The sequence below is a fragment of the Athene noctua genome, chromosome 7, assembly GCF_965140245.1.
Source record: "Athene noctua chromosome 7, bAthNoc1.hap1.1, whole genome shotgun sequence".
Lineage (NCBI taxonomy): Eukaryota > Metazoa > Chordata > Aves > Strigiformes > Strigidae > Athene > Athene noctua.
Genome location: NC_134043.1, coordinates 18,311,936 through 18,325,743, shown reverse-complemented (window position 1 = coordinate 18,325,743; position 13,808 = coordinate 18,311,936). Strand labels below are relative to the sequence as shown.

General features: G+C 63.9%; 2 protein-coding genes across 5 annotated transcripts; one reads left to right on the top strand and one right to left on the bottom strand.

Annotated features, from left to right (window-relative positions):
• Positions 1–44: 44 nt before the first annotated feature.
• On the top strand, positions 45–7,091 carry ABCB6 (ATP binding cassette subfamily B member 6 (LAN blood group)). Of its 2 annotated transcripts, none has more exons than XM_074910522.1 (20): positions 45–153; positions 1,056–1,587; positions 2,134–2,271; positions 2,558–2,747; positions 2,957–3,049; positions 3,305–3,497; positions 3,584–3,705; positions 3,791–3,900; positions 3,986–4,051; positions 4,185–4,310; positions 4,400–4,476; positions 4,582–4,645; positions 4,740–4,825; positions 4,935–4,992; positions 5,174–5,278; positions 5,698–5,872; positions 6,107–6,219; positions 6,329–6,423; positions 6,614–6,682; positions 6,779–7,091. In XM_074910522.1, the coding sequence occupies exons 2-20, from the start codon at positions 1,072–1,074 to the stop codon at positions 6,903–6,905; spliced, it is 2,523 nt and encodes an 840-aa protein (XP_074766623.1). In that variant the 5' UTR covers positions 45–153; positions 1,056–1,071; the 3' UTR covers positions 6,906–7,091. The 2 variants fall into 2 exon arrangements, with proteins under 2 accessions (XP_074766623.1, XP_074766622.1); XM_074910521.1 differs by lacking the exon at positions 45–153 and adding an exon at positions 301–369.
• Positions 7,092–7,972: 881 nt separating this feature from the next.
• Positions 7,973–13,560, bottom strand: ZFAND2B (zinc finger AN1-type containing 2B). Of its 3 annotated transcripts, none has more exons than XM_074910523.1 (9): positions 13,422–13,560; positions 12,487–12,581; positions 11,911–12,042; positions 11,106–11,257; positions 10,516–10,623; positions 10,279–10,372; positions 9,658–9,734; positions 9,016–9,097; positions 7,973–8,765 (listed from the first exon to the last, which is right to left on the bottom strand). In XM_074910523.1, exons 1-9 carry the CDS (start codon positions 13,474–13,476, stop codon positions 8,727–8,729), a joined length of 834 nt encoding a protein of 277 aa, XP_074766624.1. In that variant the 5' UTR covers positions 13,477–13,560; the 3' UTR covers positions 7,973–8,726. The 3 variants fall into 3 exon arrangements, with proteins under 3 accessions (XP_074766624.1, XP_074766625.1, XP_074766626.1); XM_074910524.1 differs by having other exon boundaries at positions 10,279–10,348; XM_074910525.1 differs by having other exon boundaries at positions 9,016–9,094; positions 10,279–10,348.
• Between the last annotated feature and the right edge of the window lie 248 nt (positions 13,561–13,808).

Here is a 13,808-nt window from a genome sequence, read left to right as displayed (position 1 = left end):
GGACTGGCGGCGGCGATAAGCGGGGTGCCTCGCCTCGGCCTCGGGAACCCCCCCCTCCTTGGCCCCCAGCCCGCGAGTTCGTCCCGCCCCGCCGGCACCTCCCCGGGCCCGTCTCCGCAGGACGGGGGGCGGTTGTGGGGCAGCGGGGAGCGGGTCGGTGCGGCCTGGGGCTGGGCCCGGGGGGCCGGGCACACACCGGGGGATGTCGGCCCGGGGGTGCGGGGCGGGGGGGGCCAGTCTCGGCGCCGGGAAGGGCGCGCAGGAGCCCGGCGGGGGGGCGGGGCGCGGGGCGGGGCGAAGCGGCGCCGGGGCCCGGCTGGCGGCGGCGCGGGGGCCCGGAGCGGGTCGGGGCTGGCGGGGCCGGGGCAGGTGAGCGAGCGGGCGGCGGGGCCCCGGCGGAGCGGCGGGGCCGCGGCGGGGTCCGGGCAGGGCGGCGGGGCCGGCGCGGCGGCTGCGCGGGCGACCCGGGGCCGAGCGGCGCCGGTACCGCCCGGGCATTGCCCCGGCACGGGCCCCGCCTCTCCCCACGCGTGTCCCTCGCCCCGCGCGTGCGTGTCCCCGTGTATGTCCCCCTGCCTTTGCCCTTGCGGCGCCCCTGCGTGGCCCAGCGTTTCCCCCAGCGTCCTCTTGCGTTATCCCCGCCTCGCGCTGCCGCTGCATTGCCCCCTTGCCCCCCCTCTGCCCCCCCCAGCCTGCTCCCGGCGCCCCACTGCCGTCCTACCCCCGCGGCTCCCGCTGCCCCCCACCTCCGAGCTCAGCCCGCAGGGCCCGGGTGGCTCGGGGGGGCCGGTGCAGTGTTACCCCCCTGCCCAGGGCATTGCCGGGGTCCACCAGCGGATCCTGGCGTGGTGCTCGCGTCCATCCCCTCGCGGAGCTGGCCCTGCTTGCCTGCGCGGGCTGCGTGTTTCAAATCGTGTGTCCCGCGTGTCTGCGTCCAGCCGGTGCGCACCCCTGTCCCCATGAGTGCCCCCCCTCTGCTTGGCCCTGCCAGCCCGCCCCAGCCGTACCCCACAGCTCATCCTGAGACCTTGCTCCAGCCCCTCTTCTCTCCGCAGCCGGTGACCTGCCAGGATGGCGCTGATGGGGGGCTACTGTGAGGGCAACAGCTCCATCGCCCAGGCCTGGGTGCAGCAGGGCTTCCAGCCCTGCTTCTTCTTCACGCTGGTGCCGGCCGTACTGCTGAGCGTCTGCCTGCTGCTGGGCGCCCTGCAGTATGCCTGCTACGTCCGCTTTGGCCGTGCCATGGAGCCCAAGTACATCCCTCGCTCCCGCCTCTACCGCGGCCAGGTCCTGCTCTCCCTGCTCCTGGCCCTGCAGCCCCTCGGCGGGCTGCTGTGGCAAGTGGGGAGGCCGGCACGGCTCTACGGGTACATGTTGCTGCACGCCTGCCTCTGGGCCCTCAGCTGGGGCTGTGCGGTCGCCCTCCTGCAGCTGGAGCACACGCGGGTGCTGGCGCATGACCGGACACGAGGCCATGGCACCGTCCTCCTCCTCTTCTGGGCACTGGCCTTCGCCGCCGAGAACCTGACCCTGGTGTCCTGGAGGAGCCCGCTGTGGTGGTGGGCGCTGGAGGACACCAACCAGAAGGTGGGCTGGGGGGCTGTGGGCAGGAGAGGGGGCTGGGGGGATCCTTTGGCAGGAAGGGCTGCAGCATCGCGGTGCTGGGGTGGTGTGTGTGTGTCATGTCCTGCCATGCCCAGGGTGTGCACGCTCCTGGGATGCACCCACACATCTGCCACGTGTCTCGGCCCAGAGCCCAGCTATCACCCACCTCTCCACTTGCCCGTCTGGCTCAGCTCCTCCTTCTGCCTGGCCCAGACCCAGGTGCAGAGATGGGGGGTGTCTGCCTGCTGTCCACAGCCCTTTACCCCCCTGCTACCCCCAGGGTATGGACACCCTGAGCCAGAGGGTGCAGAGCCAGATGCAGAAGGAAGGAAGGAGGGGGTCTGGGTGCTGCCTGAGGTGCTGTGCTCAGCTGGGGGATCCCAGTGAACTGCCATGGGGTGTCCCCTGGCTGCACTGCACCCCAACCCCCTGCCCTGCTCCTTGCCTGTCTCAGCTCATACCCATCCTGTGCCCAGCCGTGCCATGCCGAGGGCCGGCTGTGGCACTGACCCCCTGCTCTCTTTCCAGGTACAGTTCAGCTTCTGGCTGCTACGTTACCTCTGCACGTTCATGCTCTTTGTCCTGGGCATGAAGGCCCCGGGGCTGCCCCGCAAGCCCTACATGCTGCTGGTCAATGAGGAGGAGCGGGATGTGGAGAACAGCCAGGTGAGTCCTGGGGCCAGAGTAGTTTGGGGACATGGCCAGGGAGGAGCTGGAGACAAAATGTAAATACAGCTGCCTTGGGATCAGCATCTTCAGGAGACCAAGGAGGAGTGAGGTTTTGGGCTGCCCAAGCTCCCTGTGTGCTGTCAGCAGGATGCAGCCCTGCTGGGAGGATGTAGTGGGCACCCTGGGAGGATGGGGCTGGTTTTCTTGGTGGAGCATTCCCCGGGGCCGTTGCCAGCTGGGCGGGGGTGCCGGGGCGGTGACCCCTCGCTCTGCTGTCCCCCAGCCGCTCCTGCCTGACGCCAGCAGGACCACCTCCACTTGGAAGGATTTCCGGAGGAAGCTGCGGCTGCTGGTGCCGTACATGTGGCCGAGGGGCAACCACCTGCTGCAGGGGCTGGTGCTGTTCTGCATGGCGCTCATGGGGCTCGAGCGAGCCATCAATGTCTTTGTCCCTATCTACTACAAGAACATTGGTGAGGTGCCTGAAGCTCGGTGTGTGAGGCTGCTCATGGCCTCACTAAGTCCTGGGGGGTGTCACGAGTGGCTTGGGGGCCTCCAGAGACCTGGCAGGAGCGGGCTCCAGGGGGTCAGGGACCAGTGCTGGGTGCTGGGGCTGGTTCCTACAGGGCACCTGGCGATACTCCCTGACCCTCTGCCCTGACCCTCGCCACCCTCTCCCCAGTGAATGAGCTGACAGAGGGCGCTCCCTGGCACACCCTGGCCTGGACTGTCTGCATCTACGTGGGGCTGAAGTTCCTGCAGGGTGGAGGTGCTGGTAAGGACCACTGGGAAGGACAGAACATTGGGTAGAGACATCACAGGGCACATCGTGCTGGGGCTGGGGTGGCCAGGGAAGACTAAATGCCCCCATCACTGCTGCTCTCTCTTGGGAGCAGCAACCAGAACTGGTTCTGGGTTGGGGACAGTGGGGCGGGCTCCATCCCAAATCCCTTTCCCACCTGGGCCTTCCTAGCTAGCTGCATGCTCCACTGGTGCCAGTCTTCGCTGACCATCCCGTGATGCCTCACAGGCTCCACCGGCTTCGTGAGCAACCTGCGCACCTTCCTGTGGGTGTGGGTGCAGCAGTTCACCAACCGGCAGGTGCAGGTGCAGCTCTTCGCCCACCTTCACGGGCTGTCCCTGCGCTGGCACCTGGGGCGTCGTACCGGTGAGGTCCTGCGCAGCGTGGACCGGGGCACCAGCAGCATAAACAGCCTGCTGAGGTCAGAGCGTGCCCGTGGCAGGTTGGGGGTGGCCGGGCAGCCCCACTGGGCCGGGCTGATGCACCATTCCCCTTCCCACCCCCCAGCTACATTGTCTTCAGCATCGTCCCCACCATTGCGGACATCGTCATCGGCATCGTTTATTTCACGTCTGTCTTCAGCGCCTGGTTTGGCCTCATCATCTTTGTGTGTATGAGCCTCTACCTGAGTGAGTGGGGAGTCGGGGTGCAGGGGTGCCATGCCAGGCTGTAGGGCAGTGGACACCTGCCGACACAGCCCTCTCCTGCCCACAGCTCTGACCATCTTCATCACCGAGTGGAGGACCAAGTACCGGCGGGACATGAACACAAGGGACAATGAAGCCAAGTCCCGGGCTGTGGACTCGCTCCTCAATTTTGAGACGGTACCGTAGGTGGTGGTGGGGTGGCTGAGCACTGCCTGGTGCTGGTGGGGCTGATCTGGACGCTGACCCTGGCTCTGTCCTTCAGGTGAAATACTACAACGCGGAGAGCTACGAGGTGAACCGCTTTAATGATGCCATCATTAAGTACCAGGTACCGGGCGCTCAACACCAGTGGGGGAGTTGCAGGGAATGAGCTGAACCTCACGGGCACCTGCAGGGAGGATGGAGTTCACCCTGGGTCTGGTTCGGAGATGGCAGTATCTTGGGGACCTTGCCTCTTCCAGGTCTCAGAGTGGAAGGTCAGTGCCTCGCTGGGCCTCCTCAACCAGACCCAGAACCTGGTCATTGGCCTGGGCTTGCTGGCAGGGTCCCTGCTCTGTGCCTACTTTGTCACCGAAAACAAGCTACAGGTAAGGCTGGTGCCAGCCTGGATAGCCCCCGGCCTGGGATGGGGCCCTGGGGCTGGTGGTGACAGGCAGCTCTCCCCTGCCCCTTCCAGGTGGGGGACTTTGTCCTCTTCGGCACCTACATCATCCAGCTCTACACGCCACTCAACTGGTTTGGGACTTACTACAGGTAATTCTGGGAGCTGCAGGGGTGCCTGGGGTCCCACTCCCTGTGGGCACCGGGGTTGGCATGTGCTCCCCTAAACCCTTCCCTCTGGTCTTTGCCCCCCTCCAGGATGATCCAAAACTCCTTTGTGGACATGGAAAACATGTTCGAGCTCTTCCACGAGGAGCAGGAGGTGGGTGCCACCTCCCCAGACCCTACTCCCTGGTGTGGCCCCGTGGTCCTGCCCTGGGGAGGGGCTGGCTCTGGGGCCACATTTCTCCTGGCAGGTGAAGGACGTGGTGAACGCCAGCGACCTGCGCTTGGAGGCCGGGCGGATCGAGTTTGAGAACGTGCACTTCAGCTATATGGATGGGTATGGGATGGCGGGCACAGGGTGGGATGAGTCGAGCTATGGGGCCTGGCACAGGGACGTGGGGCAGCGGAGGTGGCCCTGAGACCCCCTCGCCGTCTCCCTCTCCCAGGAAGGAAATCCTGCAGGACGTCTCCTTCTCTGTGATGCCCGGGCAGACCCTGGCCCTGGTGAGAGCGGGACCTTGGGTGTGGGTTCACTGCTGGAGGGTGGGATGGGGGAGGAGGGGCTGGGAAGGTTGGGGGTGGGAAGGACAGATCCCTGATGGCGCTGACCCTTCCCTGCCTGGCCCCTGGCCTCCAGCAGCGGGGAGTCTCTGCTGTCTCCAAGTCCCTTTACCTTTGCGTGCAGGTGGGACCTTCGGGCGCGGGGAAGAGCACCATCATCCGCCTGCTCTTCCGTTTCTACGATGTGTGGGGCGGCTGCATCCGCATTGATGGGCAGGACATTTCCCAGGTGAGGGCGGGAGGCCTCCAAGGACCAGTGTGGGGGGGAACACCAGCTCCTTTGGGCCTCGCAGCACTGCTCGGTGCAGGCACTGACATCTCCCCGGGGCAAGGGTGAGCACACAGTCCCCACAGCCCCTTTGAAGGCTGATGTCTGTGCCAGGAGTGGGGTGAGTGGTGCAACTGCGGGGCCCCTGGGCTGAAATGTGGGAGGCTGGCCAGGACTCCTCGGGAAGGGACAGGGCACTGGCAGGGCCTCCCCACCACAGGGTGGAGATGCAGCTGAGCCTGTGGCCCAGGGGGGACCCTGGAGCAGACACTCCGTGAGGAGTGGCGTGTTGGGCTCGCAGCTGAGGGGTAGGATTAGGTTTTGGGGGGGGTCTTTGTGGGGATGTGTGTCTGGCTGAGCCCTACCCCCTGCCTCCCCAGGTGAAGCAGGCATCGCTGCGCGCTCACATCGGGGTGGTGCCCCAGGACACGGTGCTCTTCAATGACACCATCGCCAACAACATCCGCTACGGACGGATCCTGGCCACCGACGAGGAGGTGCAGGAGGCAGCCCAGGCTGCTGACATCCACGACCGCATCCTCTCCTTTCCTGATGGTGAGACCCCTGCTGTCCTCTCCTTGCCCTCCTCTGCCATCCTGGGGTCCCCTGTGACCTTGTAGCTGCCCTCATGGGTGTCCTTGGGTGACATTCCCCATGGGGACACCCACACGACCCTGTGCCCTGCTTTGCCTCTCCCTGCCATCTCTCCAGTGTTAAATCAGCCCCTGGGCAGGGATGGGCTGAGGCTGTGCCAGATCCTGGAGCACATTCCCGCCCTTATGCCTGCAGGATACAACACCCAGGTTGGGGAGCGGGGGCTGAAGCTGAGTGGGGGGGAGAAGCAGCGCGTCGCCATCGCACGCACCATCCTGAAGGGTCCTCGCATCATCTTGCTGGATGAGGTAACGGCAGTGGCCCCCAGCCCAGCCTCACCCCGCTCTGCAGCAGCCCCTGCCCCAGCAGAGGCTGGCATTACCCGCATCCCTTTCCCATGCCCTGCCTCTCCTGCAGGCCACGTCTGCGCTTGACACGGAGACCGAGAGGAATATCCAGGCCTCCCTGGCCAAGGTCTGCGCCCATCGCACCACCATCGTCGTCGCACATAGGTAGGGACAAGGGGAAAGGGCTGATAGATGCAGAGCTCTCTGAGCTGTCCAGCAACCCCCAGAGGGGCACACAGCCCCGTCCTCCTGCTCAGGAGGTAACAGCCCCTGTGATTGTGGCTCCTCGCACTGTGCATTCTCCCCCAGACCCTCTCCCCTCTGAGCCAGAATAACACCCTGCCTTTCTCTGCAGGCTCTCCACTGTGGTGGGCGCAGATCAGATCCTGGTGCTCAAGGATGGGCGCATTGTGGAGCGAGGGAGGTGAGCACAGGGGGAGGGCTTGGTGCTGACTGCAGGGACCCCCTCCCTGGCTCTGGGACCACCTCAGGACCCTGCACCCCCATGCTCTCCCCACAGGCACGAGGAGCTGCTGCAGAAGGGCGGCGTGTATGCCGGCATGTGGCTGCAGCAGCAGGCTGGGGATGAGGGCGAGAGCAAGGAGCGCTGCCCCGAGAAGTTCCCGAGCAGCAAGAAGGGGCCGTGAGTGCAGCTGGGGGCTCTGCTGTGACGCTGACCCGGGGCCCAGGCCCCCATGCTGCCAGGAAGCCGTTGCTGGCTGTAGGCTGGGGCCCTGCATGCCCCAGGAGCTGCAGGGGCTGGGTTGACACTCCACCACGTTTGTACCGGTTTGTTTTGCTGTTGTGTAGTTTCTTAAACCAGGTCCTTCCCAGCTCTGTGCCTGTGTGCTCTGGGCAGGGTACGCGCCTGCAGGAGCCCCCAGGAGCCATGCTCCGAGCAGGGGTAGGCAGGGTTCCTGCTTGCGCCCTTGAGTCAACCAGCTTGAGCTCCTTGGGCTTAGGCATGCAAGGGGCAGAGCAGGCTGTCAGTGCTTGCCCCATCCCTGCACAAAGGGCTCTGCCTGGCAGGGGGCTGCACTCCAAGGGCAAAGGAAGAAGCAGCAGCACTGTTAGTGTCCACCCCCTGTGCCTCCCGGGTCTCGCACCCCTGTCTGCAGAGATGCACTGCTCTGTGCTAGACACCAAGCAGCTGCTCCCTCAAAGCACCTCTACACCTTGCACTACGCTTTTATTTTCTCTCAAGCAGCACTTTGACAAGTCTCAGCACTCCCTCTGCCATGCCTGAACCCAGCTCCTGCCCCAGGGAGGCACCGCCAGCAGATAACTACCCCCCCCCCCCCCCCAACCAGCTGGGGAGGGGACAGGCTGGCCCCGTGCTGCAAACAGGAGCGGTTCCAGCAGGGAAGCCGGAGAGAGCGGGTGGGAAAGCAGCACTGCTCTGTATGGCTGCAGATCCCCCTGAAAGAGGCCAGCAGCACAAATACACCCGACCCAGGGGTCAGCTCCTGCCTCCTAACACCAGCAAGGAAGGGCTGGCTTCGTTTCAGGCTCAGGGCTGTTTGCAAGAAGGGGTTCTGTGCAGCTACCCTGGAGGGGATCCCCTGCAGCACAGCTGGAAGGAGGAGGGAGGGGGTCCTGCCCCACCCCAGCAGCATTAAAACGGGGCCCAGGGATAGTTTAGGGCAGCAGAGAGCAGCCAGCAGCAGGAAGGCAGCTGCAGCCCTCCCATGCAAGCAACACCGGCACAGTCAAGTCAGTGCTGAGGTTACTTTTCAGTTAACAGCCCTTGTTAAATTAAATTAAAACAGAAACGAAATGCAGCTCCATTCAGTCTCAGAGAGGTCCTAGGCCCCAGGTGAGTCAGGGTAAGGCCCAACGTGCTCTTGTACATGCAAACAGCTGGGGAGGCACCGAGGGCCTGGGGAGCAGGGAAGGGGCTGCCTTCATGCTACTCGGAGGCTGCACATTCAGCTGTGCCATGCCCATGTGAGACCATCCCAGCTCCAGTTGCTCTTTGATGAGGGGCTAGTGTGGCCCTCCCTGGAGGATGAAATCCAGCCCTCCTCTACTGCAGCAGGCACCCGCATCCCAGGTGTACATCTGAGCATGCAGAGATGTGCCCACATGGCCCTCCCCTCCAGGCAGGCTCTGCCCTCACCCCCCAGTCCCAGCAGTGCTGGGACATGGCTGTGGCAGCTCGGGCTAAGTGCAAGCCCTGGGCTGCTGCTTGATTTGGTCAGTGTGTGCTCAGCCTCCTCCCACACTGTCTTCACCTCTCCAGGAGCATCAGCAATTTGCTGCACTGATTTTACACAGGTACTAGGGCTGAGGTGTCAGTGTGTGTGTGGCGGCTTGCTTACAGCCCCCAGGAAGATGACTTGTCACTGGCGAGGGGCTCTTGTTGTCAGTGTCCAGGCCAGAACCCCATGGCATCCACATGGGAGGCCGGAGCCACCCCTCACGTCACAGCAGTATCCCACCTCCGCTGGCACACCCTGGATCACCTCCTATGACATGCTGCAGTTTGATGGCTTTGAACCGTGCGCCTGGAATGGGAAGAAGCACACAGTGAGCAAGGGAAGATGGGCTTCTTCCTCTGTCCTACAAGGGAGCACATCCAGTGCTCAAGCCCCCAGGGCTGTGTGCTCAGCAGTGATGCTGAGCTGCCCTCCTGGTGAGAAAAGTGACCCTAGACAGAGTCCAGACAAAGCAGAACCCAGGGAAGACCCCACCATGACGCAGCCAGGTTGGGATCAACCCCACCCCTGTGCAGAGCCTACAGCCAGCCTCACTCACCTGCCGCTGCGATTGCTGGTACTCGGCTTCGCTCGCTGACAGCGCCTGGGCCAGTGCCAGATCCTCCTCCTCCTGTGTGCTGCTGGGGACAGTGGTGCATTGTGTGCCTCGCCCCCCCGGGCTCACCAGCCCAGTGCTCAGAGCCCTTCGGGGTGGCAGGATCTCCCGTCACTGCAACCCTCCAGGATAGCTAAGGGCAGGGAGCAACCAAGGATCACCCTCAACAAGCCAGGGGCTGGGGAGGGACCAGAGGATCCAGCTGGGGCTGGCAGCCAGCACCCTGGGCTAAGGAGAACCACATTAACTCCAGCCTGTAAGAAGGTGTTTTTAGCAGCACCAGGCAACGCGCCCGAGGATGTAGGCTCACAGGTGTCCTCTGTGAGCCACCTCTGTCATGCCCCAGACACACTCATTAGCTGACAGAGTGGTCAGACAATAGTTTGCATTGCTCACTGTCCCCTCCCAGCCCCCCAGAGAGCTTGCTCACTGAACAGATAGCTCTGGACTCTTCTCCTGTCAGCCACAGAGAGGCATCATCTGGAGCCACGTGCTGAGAGGAATGTCATCCTGGGGCCACATGATGCTGCCCTGGACACCTCACACACAGATTGGGGCATGACACCATGTGTCCCGGGACCATACCTGGGTGCCTGTGCTGAACTGCGTGCTGACTCTGCCAGGGACATCTCCAGAGCTCGCTGCAGTGCCTCTTCCTCGCTCTGAAACAAAACGTTTTGTCACCAGCTTGGCTGAGGTGGCAGGAGGCAGCCCTGAGGGACACATGGCAAGTACATTCTTGCCTGGCTGAGGGTGAGTGCATCTCCCCTCTCCAAGGCCAGACACAGGACAGAGCCTTGGGCTCAGGACAGACCTGCAGCTCTCTCTCACTGTGCCCGAGGGCATGCAGCTCTGCCTGCCAGTGCAAGGCAGCATGCTAAGAATACCAGTAGGAAGCAGCTTCCTGCCTCCTCCTCCACCCTTGGCTTGCAGAACAGAAAGAACACCCAGGGAAAAGGGCCAGTGCACTTCGTCCTTCTGGGGAAAGCTGAGCACTAAGCACAGCCACGAGCTGCCATTCGCAGACACTAGAGCAAACTCTGATGCCCCACTGAGCATCCAGGATCCCTGCTTGCCAGGGAAGGCACAGCTGGGAAGCACCACAGTCACCTGCAGAGTGTGGGTTGCAAAGCAGTTGCTGCAGTAGCTCCCCAGGGCACAGGAACCACCCAAACCCACCCCAAATGCCTAGGCCAGGCCACTCACCAGCCCATTCTGCAGCATGACAGCCGGAGGGGTGGTACTGTGAGTCTGCAACACAGCTGCTCTGCCTCCTCTGTGAACAGGAGAAGCTGGGTTACTGTCAAGGCAGGGAGCCCTGTTACAAGTACACAGCCCTGCTGATGCACAAGAATCAGGGAGCTGTCGCTCCAGCATCCCACGGGGAGCTAAGCTGAGCCTGGTCACACCCACCTCAGAATTACAAGCTGGCCAACACCTTACCTGGCAGGGGCGGGAGAAGAGGGGCTGTCTGCTGGCCGGGCAGCTCCACTGCTTGACGTGGTGACTGTTTTGGAGGAGGATGCCTGGGCTCTCTCAACTGCAGCATGCCTAGGACAGACAGGACAGAACTGCTGCACCATCATGGGCCATCCCTGGACAATGGATACCCAGGGAGGTGAAGCTGGATGAGATGCCTCCCTGGCATCCAGTTCCCTCTCTTCCTGCTAACAGCACCCATGCTGTGGCTCAGCTATGCCCAAGAGTTTCAGGTACCATTTTTCTCCTCAAAACACTGTACCAGGATAGGCAGAAGCCATCAGCTACAGACTAAGGGACTGGGTGGAAAACAAAGAACAAAACAGCCTGCAGGCAGTACTAGCAGTTTTTGCTGCAGGAAGGAGAGACTGTATACAGCTGTGCTGACTCTACAAACCTTAACACGGATGGAGGACACCCCAGTGCCCAGAGCAGGGAGTGTGAGAATGCAGCGGTCCCAGACAACAGGCCAAGAGGAGCTGGGCTTCTTCCCTGTCACCCATCTGGCAAGCACAGCCCCATCTCTGCCAGCCCACCTGTCCCCAAGCTCTCACCCTGCTTTGGAGAGGGGACGCCCTGCCCCGCTGCAGTCATGGTCCAGGGGATGCCGGTGCTTGAGGCAGTAGTTCCTGTGGCACTGGTCACAGATCACCTTCATCATCTCCTTCTGCTTGCAGCCAGGCTTCAAACACTTGTTGGTGAAGATCTGAAAGACAACATGGCAGTGGTGAAAAGGAACATGCCCTGCAGGGCTGGAGCTGTCCCTTCCCTCTGTGCCAGGCCCTGGGCACTGACCAGCTTTCTCTACCAGAGCCTCTTCCGTGGGGCTCTGGTATTTGTATGTGTATACTAGTTTTCTTTAGACGGCTTACTAGTAATCCGGTAGGGCTTCAGTATCCATAGACAAGGGCCTCCATGACCACAGAATGCACAGCAGGAGACAGACTGCCTTGCCCAGAGACTCCTGCCTGCCCTGCCAGGGCATTGGGGACAGCCCAGAACCCTCTAGCTGCTGCTGAGCTGGATTGCTGCAGGACCAGCTCCCTGTAGCCATTTCCTCTCCAAGCAATACCAGGCAGCTAATTGCTGAATGCATTTTCCTGATGGCAGCCTGCAGTTTCCCCATCCCCATCTCCGAGGTGACTGCACAGCCCCCCTCCATCACCACCTCAGCCCCCGACTTGCACCACAAAGCCCTGCAGATGTGCACACCTCCAGCTCAGCGACCCTTCCTGCCCTCGGCCTGCACAAACAGAGTTGGCACCAGGCAGGGACAAGACATGTGGCATTTCACCCCACCAGGCTTCAGCAGGGACCCGGTGGAGCTCAGCAGCAAGATGGAGAGTGCTGGGTTCCTACCTTGCGCTTGCGCTGTGCAGGGTCAGACTTGCAGTCACGGTCAATGTGCTCACCCACCACGACATCAGGCATCTCCCCCCGCCTCACGGGGACTGGGGTGTTGCAGAGGGGACACACAGGGACCTGCACATCCTGCAGTGATCAGAAAAGGGGTCTGGGAGCATGTAGTTGGGCAACCTTGAGTGCTGTGCTGCCACCTCTCTCCCCCTTTTAGGATCTGCCTGCCATGGCTTCCGCAGTGTCACCTACAGTTTGAGGTCCTGCTCACCACCTTCCAAACAGCTTGCTGTTTGTGACCCAGCAGGTGTCACAGGCACAGACACACACTCTGGGAAGGGAAGAGAGCAGTGCTGGGGGATGCCCAGAGCATTTCACCCAGTGGCAGAGGGTGTGTTGGAAGTTTGCGTCACTGAGACACAGACCCTGGCTTCCAGGGACGCCTCCAGACTCGACGCAAATCCCAAGGGGGACTGTCCAAGCAACACCAAAAAAAGTCACAAATTATTCTGATCCTTGACTGGGAAAGCTCAGCAGCTCTGTGCGGGAGGCTGGATTAGACCTCCTCTCCACACTTACCTTCTTGTAGGCAGAGGTGCAGTCGTGCTGAGCGTAAGCAATGTGGTCAGTGCAGAAGATCTGCTCACAGGCATCGCACTTCAGAGGGAGGAAGTCTGGGAGCAGGGAGACGCAGCAGGCAGAGCGTTGAGGTCAGTGCTGCCCACCTGCGGCCCAGGGGCCTCCCCAACTCCCCGAAGGCACAGCCCTGACCCGCGGCAAAGCCAGGGCCGCTCCTCTCTTCCCCCAGCTCCCAGCACGGAAACAAAAGGGTCCATAGCTACGCTTTCAGAAATACCTAGGGGCTCCTTCGCAAATCGTACCCTCCCCGGGTTCACAAGTAGCATCCTGAAATCACAGCGGGCTCCCTGGGGCTGCTGGCCTCACGCCAGAGGTGAGCGATGCTGCCACATCCACCGCGGGGTTCACTCGCCCGGGATACCCCCCCCTCCATTGACGTGCGCCCCGGGGGAAGGACGGGCCCGCGGAGAAGCTCCCCTGGCACCGCCGTGTCCCACCTCCCCAGCCCGCGGCACCAGGGGCCAGCAGCCAGGGTGCCTGCCTGGTCCCCGCCCGCCGCCCCCCCACCAAGAGCCGCCGCCCGCGCTGCCGTGCGGCCGCTCCCCCGAGAAGAACCGTGTGCCCGGGCACAGCCAGCCGGCGGCAGCCCCGGGCCACCGGCAGCCAGCTCCGCCCTGGCGGGGCACCCGTGGGCAAAGGGAAGGACCAGAGGCCGCGGCCGCCCCGCGCCCCTCCGCCAAGGGCAGCCCGGGCGGCACGACCCGCCCTTCACCCCCCCGCCGCCCCGGGAGGCGCCCGACCCCCACCTTTCCCCCCGACCGCGGAGGCCGCTCCGCGCCGCACAGGCCCGGGCCTGCGGCCTGCGGCTGCCTCGCCCGGCCGGGAGCAGGGCCCGGCCGCCCGGTACCCCCCGCCCCGCCGGTGGCGGCCCTCACCCAGGCGCTGGCAGGCGGGCCAGGAGCAGTGGGCGCCCAGGTCCGGGAACTCCATGGCGGCGGCCGCCCGCCGCCCCTCCCCTCCCCTCGCTCCTACCGGCACCGGCCCGCGGCGCGCCCGCTTCCGGCACGGCGTCACGCGGCAGGGGCGGGGCCAGACACGGACACGCCCCCGGCCCTCGCCCCGCCGCTCCGGGCCCGGCCCGCCCGGTTCCCGCCGGCGGCCCGCGGAAGGCACCGCCCAACGGCCGGCTCCGGAGGGGGGGAGGCTCTGGGGAAGGGGGAGCCCCGGCGGGGACGAGAGGCGGCGCCATCCCGGCCCTGCCCCGCCAGCACGGGGTGACACTGCCCCGAGCGGACAGCTCACACTCGGGGAGCTCCCCGCCG

Coding starts and splice junctions, on each gene's coding strand:
- ABCB6 (XM_074910522.1), top strand. CDS start 1,072: ATGGCGCTGATGGGGGGCTACTGTGAGGGCAACAGCTCCATCGCCCAG. Junction 4,052..4,184: donor ATGCCATCATTAAGTACCAG/GTACCGGGCGCT, acceptor TGCCTCTTCCAG/GTCTCAGAGTGGAAGGTCAG. Junction 4,477..4,581: donor TGGTTTGGGACTTACTACAG/GTAATTCTGGGA, acceptor GCCCCCCTCCAG/GATGATCCAAAACTCCTTTG.
- ZFAND2B (XM_074910523.1), bottom strand. CDS start 13,476: ATGGAGTTCCCGGACCTGGGCGCCCACTGCTCCTGGCCCGCCTGCCAG. Junction 10,373..10,515: donor TCTTCTCCCGCCCCTGCCAG/GTAAGGTGTTGG, acceptor CTGCCTTGACAG/TAACCCAGCTTCTCCTGTTC. Junction 8,766..9,015: donor ACCAGCAATCGCAGCGGCAG/GTGAGTGAGGCT, acceptor TTCCCATTCCAG/GCGCACGGTTCAAAGCCATC.